Source organism: Macaca thibetana, chromosome 16, assembly GCF_024542745.1.
Source record: "Macaca thibetana thibetana isolate TM-01 chromosome 16, ASM2454274v1, whole genome shotgun sequence".
Lineage (NCBI taxonomy): Eukaryota > Metazoa > Chordata > Mammalia > Primates > Cercopithecidae > Macaca > Macaca thibetana.
Window position 1 is genome coordinate 60,925,223 of NC_065593.1, and position 17,039 is coordinate 60,942,261.

Consider the following 17,039-nt stretch of genomic DNA (forward strand, 5'->3'; position numbering starts at 1 on the left):
AAAACAAATAAAAAGAACGCAAAATGGCCATGCAGTGGGAAGTGCTTGTAAATGTCTTGCTAATTGCAATGGCTTCATAACAGCAAAGGTTAATTATCAAGACATAGTGCTCATTGTTGAGATGAAGCAGCGCATTGTGGGGTTTTTTTGGAGACGGAATCTCACTCTGTCACCCAGGCTGGAGTGCAGTGGTGCGATCTCGGCTCACTGCAACCTCCACCTCCTGGGTTCAAGCGAGTCCCCCGCCTCAGCTTCCTGAGTAGCTGGGACTGCAGGTGCGTGCCACCATGCCTGGCTAATTTTGTATTTTTAATAGAGACAGGGTTTCACCATATTGGCCAGGCTAGTCTCATACTCCTGACCTCGTGATCCGCCCGCCTTGGCCTCCCAAAGTGCTGGTATTACAGGCGGGCAGATCATGAGGTCAGGAGTTTGAGACCAGCTGGGCCAGCATGGTGAAACTCCGTCTCTATTAAAATACAAAAAATTAGCCTGGCATGGTGGCACGCACTTTTAGTCCCAGCTATTCGGGAGGCTGAGGCAGGAGAAATGCTTAAACCCGGCAGGCAGAGGTTGCAGTGAGCCGAGATTATGCCACTGCACTCCAGCCTGGGTGACAATGAGACTCTGTCTCAAAAAAAAAAAAAAAAAAAAAAGCACCACTGTCTAGCCTAATGCCTAGTGAAGCGTTTTATGTAGAGCAGGGGTGGGCAGACTCACCTGGCCTACTGTCTGTGTGTGTAAATAAAGTTTTATTGAACACGTTCGTACCCCATTGTTCACATATTGTCTATGGCTGCTTTCCCTATAATGCAGGGGCATAGTTGTGACTGGACTGTATAGTCCTCAGATCAGAAAGTATTTGCTATCTGGATCTTCCCAGAAAACATTTTCAACCCCAGATACATCCTAGCGTGGTGTTTACTAGAAGCAGTGGAACAGATGGTCCCATGTCTGAGGAACTAAGGGGCTGTCAGCCCTAAAATATTTTAGCCTATTGACCATGTGATGCAACTTAGAAATTCGAGAAGACATCTTTTAAGCTTCATTTTGAAAACCTGCCTTAGTCTTTTTATAAGTAAATAATACTAATGAAATGTGAAAAGAATCATGCACAGGTCAGTGTTAACATGGGGTGACGTCGTGAGGTTGTTAGAGTTTCGGCTTTGGATGGATCATAGCTTCCAAACGCCATCCAGAGAAGAACATTTCCCTGGCGGTCACCCGGGCAGCAGAGGTCTGGGATCTCTGGCTCATCCGTTCTCTCACAGCCTGGTTTGCTCTTACCTGCTTGTGTTTCTGTCTGTGTTATGTTTGGGCTGGGGACCTCACCGTGAGTTTTTTGAAAGCTCTTGTCTTAAAATTGCTCCTCGTTCCGCGCTGGCAGGCCACCAGGGAAGCTTCTGCATGCTGTGCGTCATGCAGAACCACATCGTCCAGGCCTTCGCCAACAGCGGCAACGCCATCAAGCCTGTCTCCTTCATCCGAGACCTGAAAAGTAAGCATCAATCCATGTTAAAATTTTTGTGGTTTATTTATTTTTTAATTTTTTGTAGAGACGGGGTTCTCACTATGTTGCCCAGGCTCGTCTTAAATTCCTGACCTTAAGCTGTCCTTCCACTTTGGCCTCCCAAAGTGTTGGGATTACAGACACAAGCCACTGTGCCATTCTCCCTCTGTTACTGAAGGCCTGCTAAGTGCTCGCCCTGTAGGAGGTGCTGGGGAGTTGGTAGATGGAAGAGAAGAGTGAGTCATGGATGAAGTCTTGGGAATCCCTCTGTGCTAACAGCCCTGCATGTGGTGGCACAGACTCAAAGAATAGCAGTTTAGAGACTTGGGCTGGGGTCAGTGGGGAAGCCTGTCAGTGGGGGCAGGTCAGGACAGGTAGCTTTTCCTCTGGCCAGGTGGTGGGGCTGCTGTGTCTTTGGGGCAGGCAAGTGAGCCTGAGGGAGAAGTGGGAGGAAGAATGGATGAGGAATGTACCAGTTCCTTTCTGAATGTCAGGAATCAGTTGCCTAGGCTATAAAAAAGTCTCATTCACATTCACTTGGCAGAAAGAAGAGGCCTATTACCGGTTTTTGAAACCTGTGTAAATTGTAGCACTATGAAATACTTATTCACCTGTGTTTTATATTGGCTTTTAGAGAGATACTCAGTGGATTTTACATTCTTTTGTTTGAGACAGGGTTTTGCTTTTTTTTTTTTTTTTTTTTTTTTTTGAGATGGAGTCTCCCTCTGTTGCCCAGCTTGAGTGCAGTGGCGTGATCTCAGCTCACTGCAACCTCTGCCTCCAGGGTTCAGGCAGTTGTCCTGCCTCAGCCTCCTGAGTAGCTGGGACTACAGGCGCGCGCCACCACGCCCAGCTAAATTTTGTATTTTTGGTAGAGACGGGGTTTCACCATGTTGCCCAGGCTGATCTCGAACTCCTGAGCTCAGGCAGTTCGCCTACCTTGGCCACTCAAAGTGCTGGGATTATAGGTGTGAGCCACCGTGCCCGGCCTAGGGTTTTGCTCTTACACAGGTTGGAGGACAGTGGTGCAATCACAGCTCACTGCAGCCTCAAACTCTTGGGCTCAAGCAGTCGACCTTGGCCTTCTGAGTAGCTGGGATTGTAGGTGCACAATACTTGGCTGTTTTTTTATTGTTTGTAGAGACGGGGTCTGGCCATGTTGTGCAGGCTGGTCTCCAACTCCCGGCTCCAAGCGATCCTCCTGCGTTGGCCTTCCAAAGTGTTGGGATTACAGGCATAAGCCATTGCACCCAGCCAGATTTTACATTTTTTATTCTTTTTCTTTCTGAGATAAGAGTCTTGCTTTGTTGCCCAAGCTTGAGAGTGCAGTGGTGAAACCATAGCTTACTGCAGCTTTAACCTCCCAGGCTCAACCCATCCTCCTGCCTCAGCCCCCCAAGTAGCTGGGACGACAGGCACATGCCATCATGCCTGGCTAATTTTTTTATTTTTTATTTTTGTAGAGATGAAGTCTCCCTATGTTGCCCAGGCTGCTCTGGAACTCCTGGGCTCAAGTGATCCTCCCACCCCAGCCTCCTGAAGTGTTTGAGTGACAGGCGGGAGCCAGCTCACCCAGCCGGCATTTTACATATTTATGGGCTTGGTGTTCTTCCTTGTCTGTGAAATAGTGAAGGTTCAAGCCTCCGATCTTACTGAGAAAGTAGTTGCCATGATGAATTGTGATTGGGATATAGAAAATCCATGTAGAGCTCTTGTTTTCCTCACTTGTTCTTTTGAAAAGTTGCAGTATTTTCCCCTTGTAACAGCCAGGAATGGATTCTCGGGAAAGCAGCCCCAGGCTGTTTGACGAGAAGACATGAGCTCTTCCCTCCCTGTTTATTCCTCTTTTAGAGATCGCCCGGCACTTCCGCTTTGGGAACCAGGAGGACGCGCATGAGTTCCTGCGGTACACCATCGATGCCATGCAGAAGGCCTGCCTGAATGGCTGCGCCAAGTGCGTGCTTCCCCACTCGCCTTCCCCGGGCTTTGGACACCTTTTCTACGTGGTGGCAGCAGAACATTCCTATGGCAACAGCCAGCCTGGCTCCTTTCTACCCAGGCTGCCCTCGGGTAGATGTGGCAGAATTTGCCCCTGGGTACTCAGCCTGCTGGAGCCCAAATAGGGGATTGCCCTTGCTTCCTGGGAAAGGGCTGTCTCCGGATACGTCCTGCTGATCCCGGGTGGCTTGGTAGGATTGGGTGGCTGTGGTGGTGGCAGTAGCTGCGTCTCAGCAGCTCAGTTAAGGGGAAATACGTTAGCAGACCTTCTTAGGGGTGTTCCTTTATTACCGTGGACTTTTCCAGTCTCTTAAAAATCATGTTGTTTTTAAAAAGAGGATGGGGTGGTAGGAATTAGTTCTCTGCAGTATAATTTATACATACATGTATATGTACAAACGGAGCTTTAACATGAGGCAGTTTATAACTTAGGATCTGACTGCCTGGCTGCCGTTTCTTACTCACACTGGTGTGGTGCCAGGCGATTGTTTGGTACCGCATATGCCCTTATATGTAATGGTCGCCATCACAAATTGTCTTTGTGGTATTCCTGAGTTCATAGGTTCAGACCAAAGAAAACAGGCAGGAAATGCTCAGGACTTCCTTTTATTGCCTCAGCTTAGGATCTTAGAAATACTGTAAATAGTTTAGGAAGTATACCTAGAATGTTCTTTAGAGAAGTTGAGTTGTAGCAATGAGTGAGTGAAACGGCAAAACCACTGGCCTCAGTGGATGATATTCTTACGTAAATAAGACTTAGAGAATGAAACATTTTTTGAGACGGGACTCTTGCTCTGTCACCCAGGCTGGAGTGCAGTAGCTGGAATTACAGGCCCACACCACTGTGCCTGGCTAATTTTTGTATTATTAGTAGAGACGGGGTTTTGCCTTGTTGGCCAGGCTGGTCTCCAACTCCTGGCCTCAAGCGATCTGCCCTCCCTGGCCTCTTAATGCTGGGGTTAAAGGCATGAGCCACCATTCCTGGCTTAAGAAAACTTACTTAAATCATTTATATGAAGGCAACTTTCACTGCATTCCTAGGATGCTTTTTGTCTCTTCTGAGGGTTTGGTCATGTGTTCTTCCCTTTCCCCTGAAGGGGCTCAAGCCTCGCTGCTCCCTAGATGATCCTGGGTCTGCCCTTCAGTGAACTGGGTGATTGAACTGCTGTTCCCTGTGTGCTGGGCCCCATACCTAGCACTGGGAACTGAGAGGTAGAAGCCATGGCCCTGGAGTCTGTGAAGCCCATGGTATAATTGGGGAAGACAGGGGACCCCAGCAGCATTTGCAGTGATGTGTGGGAAGTGCTGTGATAGAGGAGATTACCTCACCCAGAGGCGGCTTCCTGGGAGAAGTGACCCCTGAGGGCCTGCAAAGGCAAGTGGGTATCCCCAGGAGGAGGGCTGCGGTGTCCCCAGCACCTGCAGGGGGAGTGCAGTGAGCCTGTAGCAGGGGCCCTGGCTCTGGGCACAGGGTGCAGCCACCTGGAGCACTCTTAGGACGGAAACTGACTCCTGGGCTTCTGTCGGTTCAATTAACCAGAGTCTGCAGCTGGAAGAAATTCGTGAGGAGTGGGATGGGAGGTAGAATGAATGACGGTTTGGATTTGGGGCTGTGGGATGGGAGGAATGCAGGTCTGTGGTCTGGGCATTGGGGTGGGTGGTGGTGAGCCATTCGTTGGTACCAGGATTGGTGGAAAGAAGAGGGAGGCCAGGTGTCAGGTGGCCGGCATTGCCGGGGGAGAGATGAAGGCTCACCATGAGAGAGCTTTCACTGGTCTGCAGTGAAATGTGGAGTGAGAAAAAATAAGCATGACACCAACGGTGAGCTTCTCATAAAGCAAATTATTCCATTGAATTTGCAGGTGGAGGGGCCTTTTCATCTTTTGCTTCCGTAAATGACTTTTGATGCTACTCGCGTTATGATCAGAGTGTGTTGATGATATTTCTACTTCATGGAACTTCCTGTTGTTTTCTCTGTGATGACAGGTGACCAGCGTTTGTGAATGTTTCCTGCATACTTGATGGTGGGTGCTCAGACCGCCGGGGTGTTGGTTTGCTCTCTGTCCGTAGATGGGTCTGTTGATGATGCTGTTGTCATTTTCTCTGTCCATGTGCTCTTGTCTCCTCCATCTGTTTGGAATAGTGTGTTAAGTCCATGATTATTGGAATTCTGGTGGGTGTCTGTCTCCTTGCATCTCCTCTAGTTTTACTCTATACAGGTGATTGTGGTTAGATGTTTGTAACTGTCATGTCTTCATTGAGGATCGTTGCTTTTAGCATTCCGAGTGTCTTCGCTTGTCACATGGAGTGGCTTTGTTCTGAATTCCGCCATGGCCAGCATCATGCTGTAGCCCCTGCTTTGCAGGGTTTCCACTGGCCCCTTGCTGTCACTTTCTGAACCCTTCCTTAGAGGTGTTCTTAAGGTTTGGTCTTGTTTTGTAAGTGAAAGTGACCATCTCTTAATAGGCAGGTTAAGCCCCTTCACATTTCCTGTTATGACTGAAAAGTTTGGTCTGAATTCTGTTGTATTTATGTATTTTACAGTAATTATAGGTAGCATATTTACTGTGCTTATTTCTCAGATTTTTTTTTTTTTGAAACGGAGTCTTACTCTGTCACCCGGGCTGGAGTGCAGTGGCGCGATCTCGGCTCACTGCAAGCTCTGCCTACCGGGTTCACGCCATTCTCCTGCCTCAGCCTCCCGAGTAGCTGGGACTACAGGCACCCGCCACCACACCCGGCTAATGTTTGGTATTTTTAGTACAGACGGGGGTTTCACCGTGTTAGGCAGGATGGTCTCGATCTACTGACCTCATGATCTGCCCACCTCGGCCTCCCAAAGTGTTGGGATTACAGGTGTGAGCCACTGTGCCCGGCTGATTTTTCTTTATTCGTCAAATTTCTTGGGATATTAGGAAGATATATGTTTTTGTTTTAATGGCTACCTTTATACATAAGCCATTGTTTTTGAGACAGGGCCTGGCTCTGTCTCTCAGACTGGAGTGCAGTGGTTCAATCTCCGCTCGGCAGGCTCTACCTCTTGGACTCAAGCAATCCTCCCTCCCGGTAACTGGAACTGCAGGCCTGCTCCACCCTACCTGCTGGTTTCATACGCCCTTTTGAAATGCACCTGGTCCCGTTTCCCCACCCCTCACTGTCTGGTTTGGCAGTCCACGTGGTGCCCTTTACTTCCTACCGCTTTTGCTCTCTTCTCTCTTGCCATTTTAGTGTGCATGATTTCTCTTTTGTTGTTGTTGGCACCTATAAGGTGGTATCTTTTTTTTGCCCAGCCTTAGGTTATGGTTACATCTTCCCATTGCTCATTGCCCACCCTCCAGTGGCACCTCTGGCATGCTCCTGGCTGGGTGAAGCCCGTCCTCTCATAAGTTCCTCCAGGAGGGCAGCTGTGTATGGCACTCTGGTTCCAGAAATGAGGCCACTCTCACTGTGTTGAGGATGTTCAGCTTGGAGTTTTGGTGGCTGTGTCTTCAGTGTCATGCCTGTTTTCTGGAGCTAGTTTGCATTCCATGAGGTGTTTTGATTCTTGTTCATTGCTGCTTTGTGCTTGAAGCACTTTGCGTAGACGGGGCCTGCTTTCATTTATCTTGTGGGTCTGCTGCTTTTCAGGATTTCGTAATCCAGAGTGCCTCCTCTGTCTGCACCGTGCAGGGCACTTTAATGGTTGGCTTTTCCTCTGGCGGCAGAAGGGTTGATAGCCTAGGATAGTTTTGAGTTTTTTTCAGGAACCTGACGTTTCCCCTTTTGCCTCTCTTGCCCTTCACTGCCCTTCTAAGGACGCCTGCCTGCCTTTTTGCCTTCTCCCCCTGAGAGCCCATGCCTGTGGAGGCTGCGACTCCAGCTGCGTGCCTGTGAGACCCCATATTCAGCGCTCCTCTCCAGGGCACCTCTTGCAGCCGTGATTCGGGGTGGCTCTCGGGCCACCTCCTGCCCCCTCCTCCCTTCTTGCCCAGTTGTTCCCCACTGCCCTTTCTCTCCAGGCCCAGTGGGGTGCCTGTGGGATGGGGTGCCTGTGGGAGCTGCCACTCAGCTTGGCTTTCCTCCTCCTGGGTAAGGTGATGGTTGTGCTTCCTCTGCTTTGGGTTATGCAAGAGGGGATTCCTTGAGGCCCTGCAGGCTCTGGTGCTTGTGGGCTTCTAGACGACGGAGGGGTTGTGGGGGTGGTCTGGATTTTGGCAGCTACCATCACACGCAGCTACCCACAGTTCTCAGTTCACGCAGAGATTCCGTCCTTGCTAGTGTTTGCAGTTAGAAGGTCACTTTTGAAGAATGGTGGGACAGTAGGTGGTGGCAGTTGATTTTTCATTTTCTAACTTTGTAGAATAAAAGTTGAGTGATCCTGTATTGGTCCCCCAAATATTTCAGAGCTCCCAGAGTCCAGGAAGTGCAATGGTAAATAGTCACATGGGCCAGATGAGAGGCTGAGGTGTATACGTTCTGTGGGGGAGAGGGGGTGTGGCCTGCCGGTGTGGAATGGTCTGGGTGGCCATGGGAAATGTGGAGGGAGCCCTGGAAACAGCCCTGCTTTGTGCCAGTGAGGAGTCGGGGGAGCAACTGGGGAGACGGGGCTGGAGAGCCTGGAGAGAGGGGAAGCTCGTCTGGAGGGAGTGGGTGTACGGGCACACTGTGCAGCCTCCTAGTAAAGGGCCTGCAGACCCAGCTGGCCTCGTGCCTGGAGGCCTTGGGCGACTCTGAGGAAGGCAGTTCCAGAGCAGTGAGTCAGGACCAGATGCAGTGGGTTGCAAGTAGAACCAGGAGTAGAAACTGGATGTGGTGTATTGTTTCAGAATCATCCCAGCGTGAGTAACTACCATATGGCTACGTAGGCGTGGGAGGCACCAGGCAGCCCTGGGGCCGGGTGAGAAGAGGCCCCCCAGCTCGGATTGCCTCACATCCCAGTTTGTGAGCAGTGCGGGGGCATGAGTGAGTGCAGGGCTCCTGACACTGAAGCCCACGGCTGACTCCTCTGTCCTCTCTGAAAAGGGCACAGAGCCGGGGAGTTTTGGTCCTGTTTGTGCCTCTGTCCCCACCCCGACCCCTCTTCCCAGATTGGGGACCAGCTGTCTGATGGCCAGCAGAGAAATGGAGGGGTGGTCCGGGTGGGCGCCCCAGCTCAGGGGGGTGTTTGGCCTCCTGTCTCACTCCAGATTTGGGTACTTGCTTTTTATTGAGACCAAAAAAAGAAAAGCAACAATGGGTGAGGATACACGTACATTTCTCGGGGCTTTTATTTTCTGTGAGGTGGGTGGCGGTGGGTATTGTGAAGGTTTGAAATGGCTACTGTGGGGAGTGGGTCCCTGAGGAGGTCAGAGCTCTGCAGAGACTGCCAGGCCGCTGGGCTGACGATGGAGGTTAAGGGTCTGTGGTGACTCGGGTAGGGGTGGGGTTTCCCAGCCTCACGCTGAGCTGGTGATTGGTGGGCATGGGGGTGCTGGGATGGGGCCATCCCTTGTGTCATCATGCCAAGTCCTTCCCTTAAAGGCTGTGGCCTTCTTTTCAGGTTGGATCGTCAAACGCAGGCTACTACCTTGGTCCATCAAATTTTTGGAGGGTATCTCAGATCACGTGGTAAGTGGAGACATTTGCTCTACTGCTTCTTGCCAGGATTAGAACGTGAACCCAGGAAACCCTAAGTCTTGGAACGCAGGCTGGGGCTCTTTCCTCACTGTGCAGACCTGGGTCAGTCTCTGAGGTCTTGAGCCATGGTTTCCTCTGAGACTCTTGGCCCGCCTGGCCACTGGAGCGGTTGTTAGAATATTCCCATGAGGGCCGCGCGTGGTGGCTCTTGCCTGTAATCCTAGCACTTTGGGAGGCTGAGGCAGGAGGATCACCTGAGGTCAGGAGTTCGAGGCCAGCCTGGCCAACCATGGCCAACATGGTGAAACCCCGTCTCTACTAAAAATACAAAAATTTGCCAGGCGCGGTGGCGCATGCCTGCAATCCCAGCTACTCGGGAGGCTGAGTCAGGAGAATTGCTTGAACCCAGGAGGTGGAGGTTGCAGTGAGCCAAGATTCCACCACTGCACTCCAGCCTGGGAGACAGAACAAGACTCTATCTCAAAAAAAAAAAAAAAAAAAAAAAAACTCTATATATATATATACATATGTGCATGTGTGTGTGTGTATATTCCCATGAGGAAGTCCGAGAGAAGTGCTGTGCACGCACATAGGGAGGAGGCGGTCTTCCCTCCGCTCTCCCTCAGCAGAAGAGTACCGCACGTGGTGGTTGCCAGTCCAGGCAGAGAGGGTCCTGTGAGTGCAAAGGCATTGACATCCATCTTTGTGAACTTCAGTGGGGAAGGAGAGCTCGCTGTCCAGACACCAGGATTCTTCAGGGGCTAGTGGGTATCTCATCTTTGGCCAAAGCCCTGCTGAGAGTCTGCCTCCCTGCCGGGTCTCGGTCTTGGGAGCTGGGAGTGCCTCTGCCAGGTCACACCTGCTCCACTGCCTCTGTTCTGTTGCAGTGAAGTGCTCCATGTGCAAGAGCGTCTCGGACACCTACGACCCCTACTTGGACGTCGCGCTGGAGATCCGGGTACAGACTTATGCTGCCCTTCACATTTGCAGTAGGAGAGTGAGGCCAGAGGGTGAAACAGAACCAGCAGAACAGTGAAGGCATCAGATCAAAATAGATAGGGAGAAAACTCCTTTGCTCCCTGCCGCCTTGCAGTACAGACCATTGTCTTTACCTGTTTCTTTCTAGAGTTCTTCCTATGCACATCATTTTATTTAAAGAAAAAAAAATGGTACAATTGAGTTTTGTGTCCTGAAGCATGTACAGGAACAACAGTGTCCCCAGGGCTTGAGGAGAGTCTGTTGTGTGCTGTGGGCAGTGTGCAGCCTTTGGAGCTTGGTGGCTCTGTGGGCCTCACCTGGGAGAGCAGCCTTGGCTTTACGCGCACGCCCTGCTCCAGCTACAGTCTGCGGGAGGCCGGCCTGCCTGCCTGCGCTGGACCAACCCAAGCTCCAGAGCGGGTCCAGCTACAAGACCATCCTGATAAAAGTGACTGATTCGTGGCAGACCTGCAGCTGTCATTTCTTTTCTTTTCTTTTTTTCTTTTTTATGGGGGCTCGAGGGACAGGGTCTTATTCTGTGGCCCAGGCAGGAGTGCAGTGGTGCAATCACAGCTCCCTGTAGTCTTGACCTCTAGGCTTAAGTGATCCTCCCACACCGCTGGTACTACAGGCATGCATCACCACGCCTGCTTAATTTTTAAAATTTATTTGTAGAGATGGGGGTCTTGCTGTGTTGTCCAGGCTGGTCTCAAACTCCTGGCCTCAAGTGATCCTCCTGCCCCAGCCTCCCAGGGTGCTGGGATTATAGGCGTGAGCTGCTGTTCCTGGCTGCTGTCATTTCTTGTCACTGGAGAAGGAGTCCTAGTGTGGCAGCTCGCGGGAAAACTTTTATGCGAGTCAAGTTTTGTGATTTGCTGCCTCAGCCTAAAAAAGACCTTAAATTTGGCATTTCTTGAATCAGCTTTTTTCTTCTACTGTGTATTTGACTCCCTGTTTTTGTCCTCCTCAGCAAGCGGCGAACATTGTGCGTGCTCTGGAACTTTTTGTGAAAGCAGATGTCCTGAGTGGAGAGAATGCCTACATGTGTGCTAAGTAAGTTTCACGTTGCTCGTGGCGGAAGACTGACACAGGATGAGAAATAAGTCACCTTACCTGACAGTGTTGTGCCCACCCTCTCTCTTCCTTTGCGGTGACGCTGCTCGTATTTCTTGAGGAACCTATGTATGTCCTAAAAACACAAACTTCTAAATAATACAAATGAAGCGATAGCTGTGATTTTTATAGCTGCAGTTTACACCGTACCTGTTCTAAAGATGCTGCATGTATTGTCAGTAGGGGCTGTGGTTTCCCGTTGCTAGGGATGGTGAAACTGAGGCACAGAGAAGTGAAGTGACCAGGCCTGAGGCCACACCGAGAGGACGCGGCAGAGCACGAGCTCACATGAGTTCACACTGGCTCACATTGGGCGGCCACCCAAGGGGCTGTGCCCAGCCAGCTGCTCTCTTGCTTCTTGAGGAGTGTTTTCTGTGGCTTTCATTTTTTACTTAACCGGTTTTGGATGTTTTTCCATTTCTGCAGATAGAACTCTTACTTTGTCATTTGTTGTGTTTTTAGTAGTGATAGGGTTTCACCATGTTGGCCAGGCTGGTCTCGAACTCCTGAACTCAGGTGATCCGCCTGCCTCGGCCTCCCAAAGTGCTGGGATCATGCCACTACAGCCGGCCGAATGTCTTTGTATCGAGGTCGTTGTAAAGCTGTAGGCGCTAAAGGATATGTTCTTTATTCTGCTTTACTCCTCTTTATGTCTGTCTCCTGCAGTTCTCCAAGCTGCACGCCTCTGCCTCTGTTTTCTCTCCCCGCGTTTGCGCATCTTCTGGCTTTGCTTACGTTGACTTCCTGCCTGCCCATTTTATCACTCAGCCACATCTGCTTTAATTTGCTCTTTCCTGTGTTGCCCCAAAGCAACTTTTTCCTGTATCTTATTTAATCTTCTGGTGGGTACAGTACTTTTATTTTTTTGCTTTAGGATCTTCCCACTTTCTATAGTCTTGTTTCCCTGTGGTAGCTTTCCTTTACTTGAGGCATGCTTAATGTGATTTTTAGGGGAGCAAAAGGTTTAAATCTAATTGATGAACATTCCATTATTACAGAGCAGTTGTTGCGGTTGTTAACTTAGCGTTAAGACAACATTTTTCAGAGCATGAATCAATCAGTTAATTAATCTTTCTCATCACCACCTTCGTAGATGCAAGAAGAAGGTTCCAGCCAGCAAGCGCTTCACCATCCACAGAACATCCAATGTCTTAACCCTTTCCCTCAAGCGCTTTGCCAACTTCAGTGGGGGGAAGATCACCAAGGTGAGCGCTCGTGACACCATCTCAGGCAGCTCTGTGGGCCACAGTCCGCATCAGAATGACACGATGAAAGTGATAGCCACAAGTTTGATAGCTGCCATTTACATAGTACCTGTCCTTGTTCTAAAGGTTCTACACATATTGTGAAGTAGGGGCTGTAGTTTCACCATTGCCCAGGATGGGAAAATAGGCACAGAGAGGTGAAGAGACCTGCGATGCTTTTTAAAAATAGACACTTCTGGCTGGGCGTGGTGGCTCACTCCTGTAATCCCAGCACTTTGGGAGGCTGAGGCGGGCGGATCACGAGGTCAGGAATTCGAGACTATCCTGGCTAATGTGGTGAAACCTCGTCTCTACTAGAAATACAAAGAATTAGTCGGGTGAGGTGGCAGGCACCTGTAGTCCCAGCTACTCAGGAGGCTGAGGCAGGAGAATGGCGTGAACCCGGAAGGTGGAGGTTGTAGTGAACTGAGACTGCGCCACTGCACTCCAGCCTGGGCGACAGAGCGAGACTCTGTCTCAAAAAAAAAAAAAAAGACATTTCTGGGTCTATCCCAGTGCTAGTGAATTTGAATCTCTGGAGGACAGGGCCCAGGAATCTGCATTTTTGCAAAATCCCTGAATGCTTGTTATACACAGTCAAGTTCCAGGGCCACTGTCTTACTGGATTTACCCCAGCTTCTGGTTGTGCTTGGGCTGGTCCTGGCAGGGACGCTTAGGGTTGTCCAGATGAGTGTGATGAGCACTGGGTGGTGGGACTCGCATCGTCCGTGTCCTGTTGATGTCTAGAACAGGTGCCATTGCATGCTCTGGCTTTTTATGGAATATGGAGTTAAAAAAACTAATTTTGACACGATGGCATTTTATTTTTTTAATTTAATTTTATTTTAAAACAGGGTCTCACTCTGTCACCTGGGCTGGAGTGCAGTGGCATAATCACAGCTCACTGCAGTCTTGACCTCCCAGGCTCAAGCGATCCCCCTGCCTTAGCCTTCTGAGCACCTGGAACTGTGGGCACATGTCACCATGCCTGGTTAATTTTTTTAAAAGTTTTTTGTAGAGACGGGATCTTGCTGTGTTGCCTAAGCTGGTCTCAAACTCCTGGGCTCAAGTGACCTGCCTGCCTTGACCTCTCACAGTGCTGGGATTACAGGTGTGAGCCACCATACCTGGCCTATAGTGGCATTTTAATAAAAGACGTGTTTCTTCTTTTCTTTTCCTTTTTTTTTTTTTTTTTTGAGACAGAGTCTTGCTCTGTTGCCCAGGCTGGATTGCAGTGGCGCAATCTCCGCCTTCTGGGTTCAAGTGATTGTCCTGCCTCAGCCTCCAGAGTAGCTGGGATTAAGGCGCCCGCCACCACGCTTGGCCAATTTTTGTATTTTTAGTAGAGACGGGGTTTCGCCATGTTGGCCAGGCTGGTCTCGAACTCGTGAGCTCAGGTCATCCACCTGCCTCAGCCTCCTAAAGTGCTGGGATAGTAGGCCTGAGCCACTGCTCCCAGCTGATGGCTACAGTTCATAACAATCTCAAGTTCTGTTCTGAGAGCCTGGTTATGCGGTTTGGAACGACCCCCTTGGCTGAGCCTCCGTTTCTTCATTGGTAGTGGTAGGGGGCTTGCTTAGGTCAGCATTTCCCAAATGTGTTCACAGATTCTTTCTGTTGTAGACTCGTGTCGTGTAACCATAAGGGCACGTTTTAAGAAATATGTCACCAGGCAGTTCTGTCCCTGTGTGAACATCATAGAGTGCACATACACAGAGGTAGATGACAGAGCCGGCTGTATGGTATAGCCCCTTGCTCCTAGGCCACAAACCTACACAGCCTGTTCCTGTCCTGAATACTGCAGGCAATTGCAACACAGTGGGAAGTATATGTGTATCTCAACACAGAGAAGGTACAGTGAAGATGCCGAACTATAATCTTACGGGATCACTGTTGTATATATGGTCTGTCATTGACCGAAACATGGTTATGTGGCACATGACTGATGGTATGTGACGTTTAAGAACAGGCAAAATTAATGATGACAGAAATCTGAACAGTGGATATTTGAGATGCGGGCAATGACTGGGATGTGGGAATTTTCTAGTTGATGTTCTGCATATCCATCAGTATATACTTGTCAAAACTCTTTGATCTGTATACTGAAGATCTGTGCATTTCTACAAATCCCACAACTCAGTTTAAAAAAATGATTTAGGCTGGGCACAATGGCTCACACCTCTAATCTCAGCACTTGGGGAGGCTGAGGTGGGAGGATTGCTTGAGACTGGGAGTTTAAGACCAGCCTGGGCAACATAGCGAGACCCTGTCTCTACAAAAAAATTTTGGGTTTTTTTTTTTGAGACGAAGTCTCACTCTGTCACCCAGGCTCCCAAGTTCAAGTGGTTCTCCTGCCTCAGCCTCCCAAGTAGCTGGGACCACAAGTGCACCACCACGCCTGGCTAAATTTTGTCTTTTTAGTAGAGACGGGGTTCCACCATGTTGGCCAGGCTGGTCTTGAACTCCTGACCTCAAGTGATCCACCCACCTCGGCCTTCCACAGTGTTGGGATTATAGGTGTGAGCCACCACGCCTGGCCTAAACGGTTTTTTTTAATTAGCCAGTCATGGTGGCATGTGCCTATGGTCCCAGCTATTTCGGAGGTAGAGATAGGAGGATTGCTTGAGTCCAGGAGTTCGAAGTTACAGTGAGCTATGATTGTGCCACTGCACTCTAGCCTGGGCGACACAGCGAGACTGTGTTTCCAAAAAAAAAAATGTACGTCTATATGTTTTAGAGTTCCTAAACACATCTGTATAGACCCACAATGATGGCCATCCTGTTGTGTGGGCTCCGTGCTGTCCTGGTGCACACAGCCTGCAGCTGCCGTGCTGGGCACTATTACTGCCAAGAATATCTGTGTGTGCATGTATATGTATATGTGTACATGTATGGATATGTGTGTGTGTGCACATGTATGTATATATGCATGCATGTGTGTATATGTGTATGCACATGTGTGTGTGCATGTTTGTGTACGTGTATGTATGCATGTATGTGTGTGTGCATGTATGTATATGTGTGCATGTATGTATAAGGTCTATATATGTGTGCATATATGTATATATGTGTGCGTATCTTTTTCTATGAAAAATTGTCAATTTTGGGAACACATTTTGACATGACCTTTCTTCTGATCCACTTCATTAAAAGTCTAACTTGCTGTAGCAGTTGGCTGTGTTAATTCAGCACTTTTATTTCTGACGAGCTAAAATCCAGCATTCTCTGCCTTTTCTGCCACCAACAATGTTCCTGTAGAGTGGAGGGAAAGAAAAGGAGTGACTCTTCTCATTTGGTCGTTGGGAAGCAGGTGGTGAGAGAACTAATGTAGATGCTTGACAAAGACAAGAACAGATTCTACATCGCTTGATGGGACAATAAAGTTTCCCATAGGCTGACTGGAGAAGACTCACTTCTCAGCATCTTGGTGTTTTGTTGTTGTTGTTGTTGTTTGTTTGTTTTGAGACGGAGTCTCGCTCTGTCGCCAGGCTGGAGTGCAACGGTGCGATCTCAGCTCACTGTAACCTCCACCTCCCAGTTTCAGACAACTCTGCTGCCTCAGCCTCCCGAGTAGCTGGGACTACAAGGCATGTGCCAACACACCTGGCTAGTTTTTGTATTTTTAGTAGAGACAAGGTTTCACCATGTTGGCCAGGATGGTCTCAATCTCTTGACCTTGTGATCCACCCGCCTTGGCCTCCGAAAGTGCTGGGATTACAGGCGTGAGCCACTGTGCCTGGCCAGCATCTTGGTTTTTAATCATTGCCTGGGGGAGCTCCTGCACAGTGTTGCTGCACACCCAGTCGCCCCAAATTGTTTTTTTTCTTTTTTGTGGCGGGGCAGTTTTGAGACAGAGTCTCACTCTGTTGCATAGGCTGAGTGCAGTGGCTCGATCTCGGCTCACTGCAACCTCTGCCTTCCAGGTTGAAGTGATTCTCATTCCTTAGCCTCCTGAGTAGCTGGGATTACAGGCAGTGCACCACCATGCCCAACTAATTTTTTGTATTTTTATTAGAAGTGGGGTTTTGCTATATTGGTCAGGCAGGTCTTGAACTCCTCAAGTGATCCCCCTGCCTCGGCCTGCCAAAGTGCTGGGATTACAGGCATGAGCCACTGCATCCAGCCCCCAAATTGTTAAAGACCAGCCAAGTTGGGCATTTTGTGTGGTTGTGGATGGAAAGGGCAATTGATCTTTACTTTCAAAGTGAATCTTATTTGCCTTTTCCTTGATTTTTCAAACAGGATGTAGGCTATCCGGAATTCCTCAACATACGTCCGTATATGTCCCAGAATAATGGTGATCCTGTCATGTATGGACTCTATGCTGTCCTGGTGCACTCGGGCTACAGCTGCCATGCCGGGCACTATTACTGCTATGTGAAGGTGAGAGGCTTGTGTCAGTGCAGCTGCCTCCTGGGGCAGGTTTCAGCCCCCATGCACATCCAGATGTGGCCTCTGTAGAACACTTTCTTTGTGAAAAGTAGTGATGTTTTGTAGTTGTATTCAAGTCCTCATTGTTGCCTCTGTGCATGCAGTGAAAAGACGCCTTTACGAAAGTGTTGCACCAGAACCTACTGTTCTCAGACTTGAAGTGAGACACG

At 49.4% G+C, this 17,039-nt stretch overlaps 2 protein-coding genes across 7 annotated transcripts in view; one reads left to right on the plus strand and one right to left on the minus strand.

Moving 5' to 3' along the window:
* The window catches only part of ENGASE (endo-beta-N-acetylglucosaminidase), a 639,565-nt gene that overhangs the window by 258,862 nt on the left and 363,664 nt on the right, over positions 1–17,039 (minus strand). The gene's annotated exons all lie outside the window — the stretch shown is intronic.
* The window catches only part of USP36 (ubiquitin specific peptidase 36), a 44,361-nt gene that overhangs the window by 9,060 nt on the left and 18,262 nt on the right, over positions 1–17,039 (plus strand). For all 6 annotated transcript variants that reach the window (XM_050764189.1, XM_050764187.1, XM_050764188.1 and 3 more), the window contains 7 exons: positions 1,388–1,498; positions 3,362–3,464; positions 9,027–9,094; positions 9,991–10,061; positions 11,052–11,134; positions 12,288–12,399; positions 16,681–16,821. In XM_050764189.1, the coding sequence (XP_050620146.1) occupies positions 1,388–1,498; positions 3,362–3,464; positions 9,027–9,094; positions 9,991–10,061; positions 11,052–11,134; positions 12,288–12,399; positions 16,681–16,821 (689 nt within the window). The remainder of the gene's footprint in view (positions 1–1,387; positions 1,499–3,361; positions 3,465–9,026; positions 9,095–9,990; positions 10,062–11,051; positions 11,135–12,287; positions 12,400–16,680; positions 16,822–17,039) is intronic.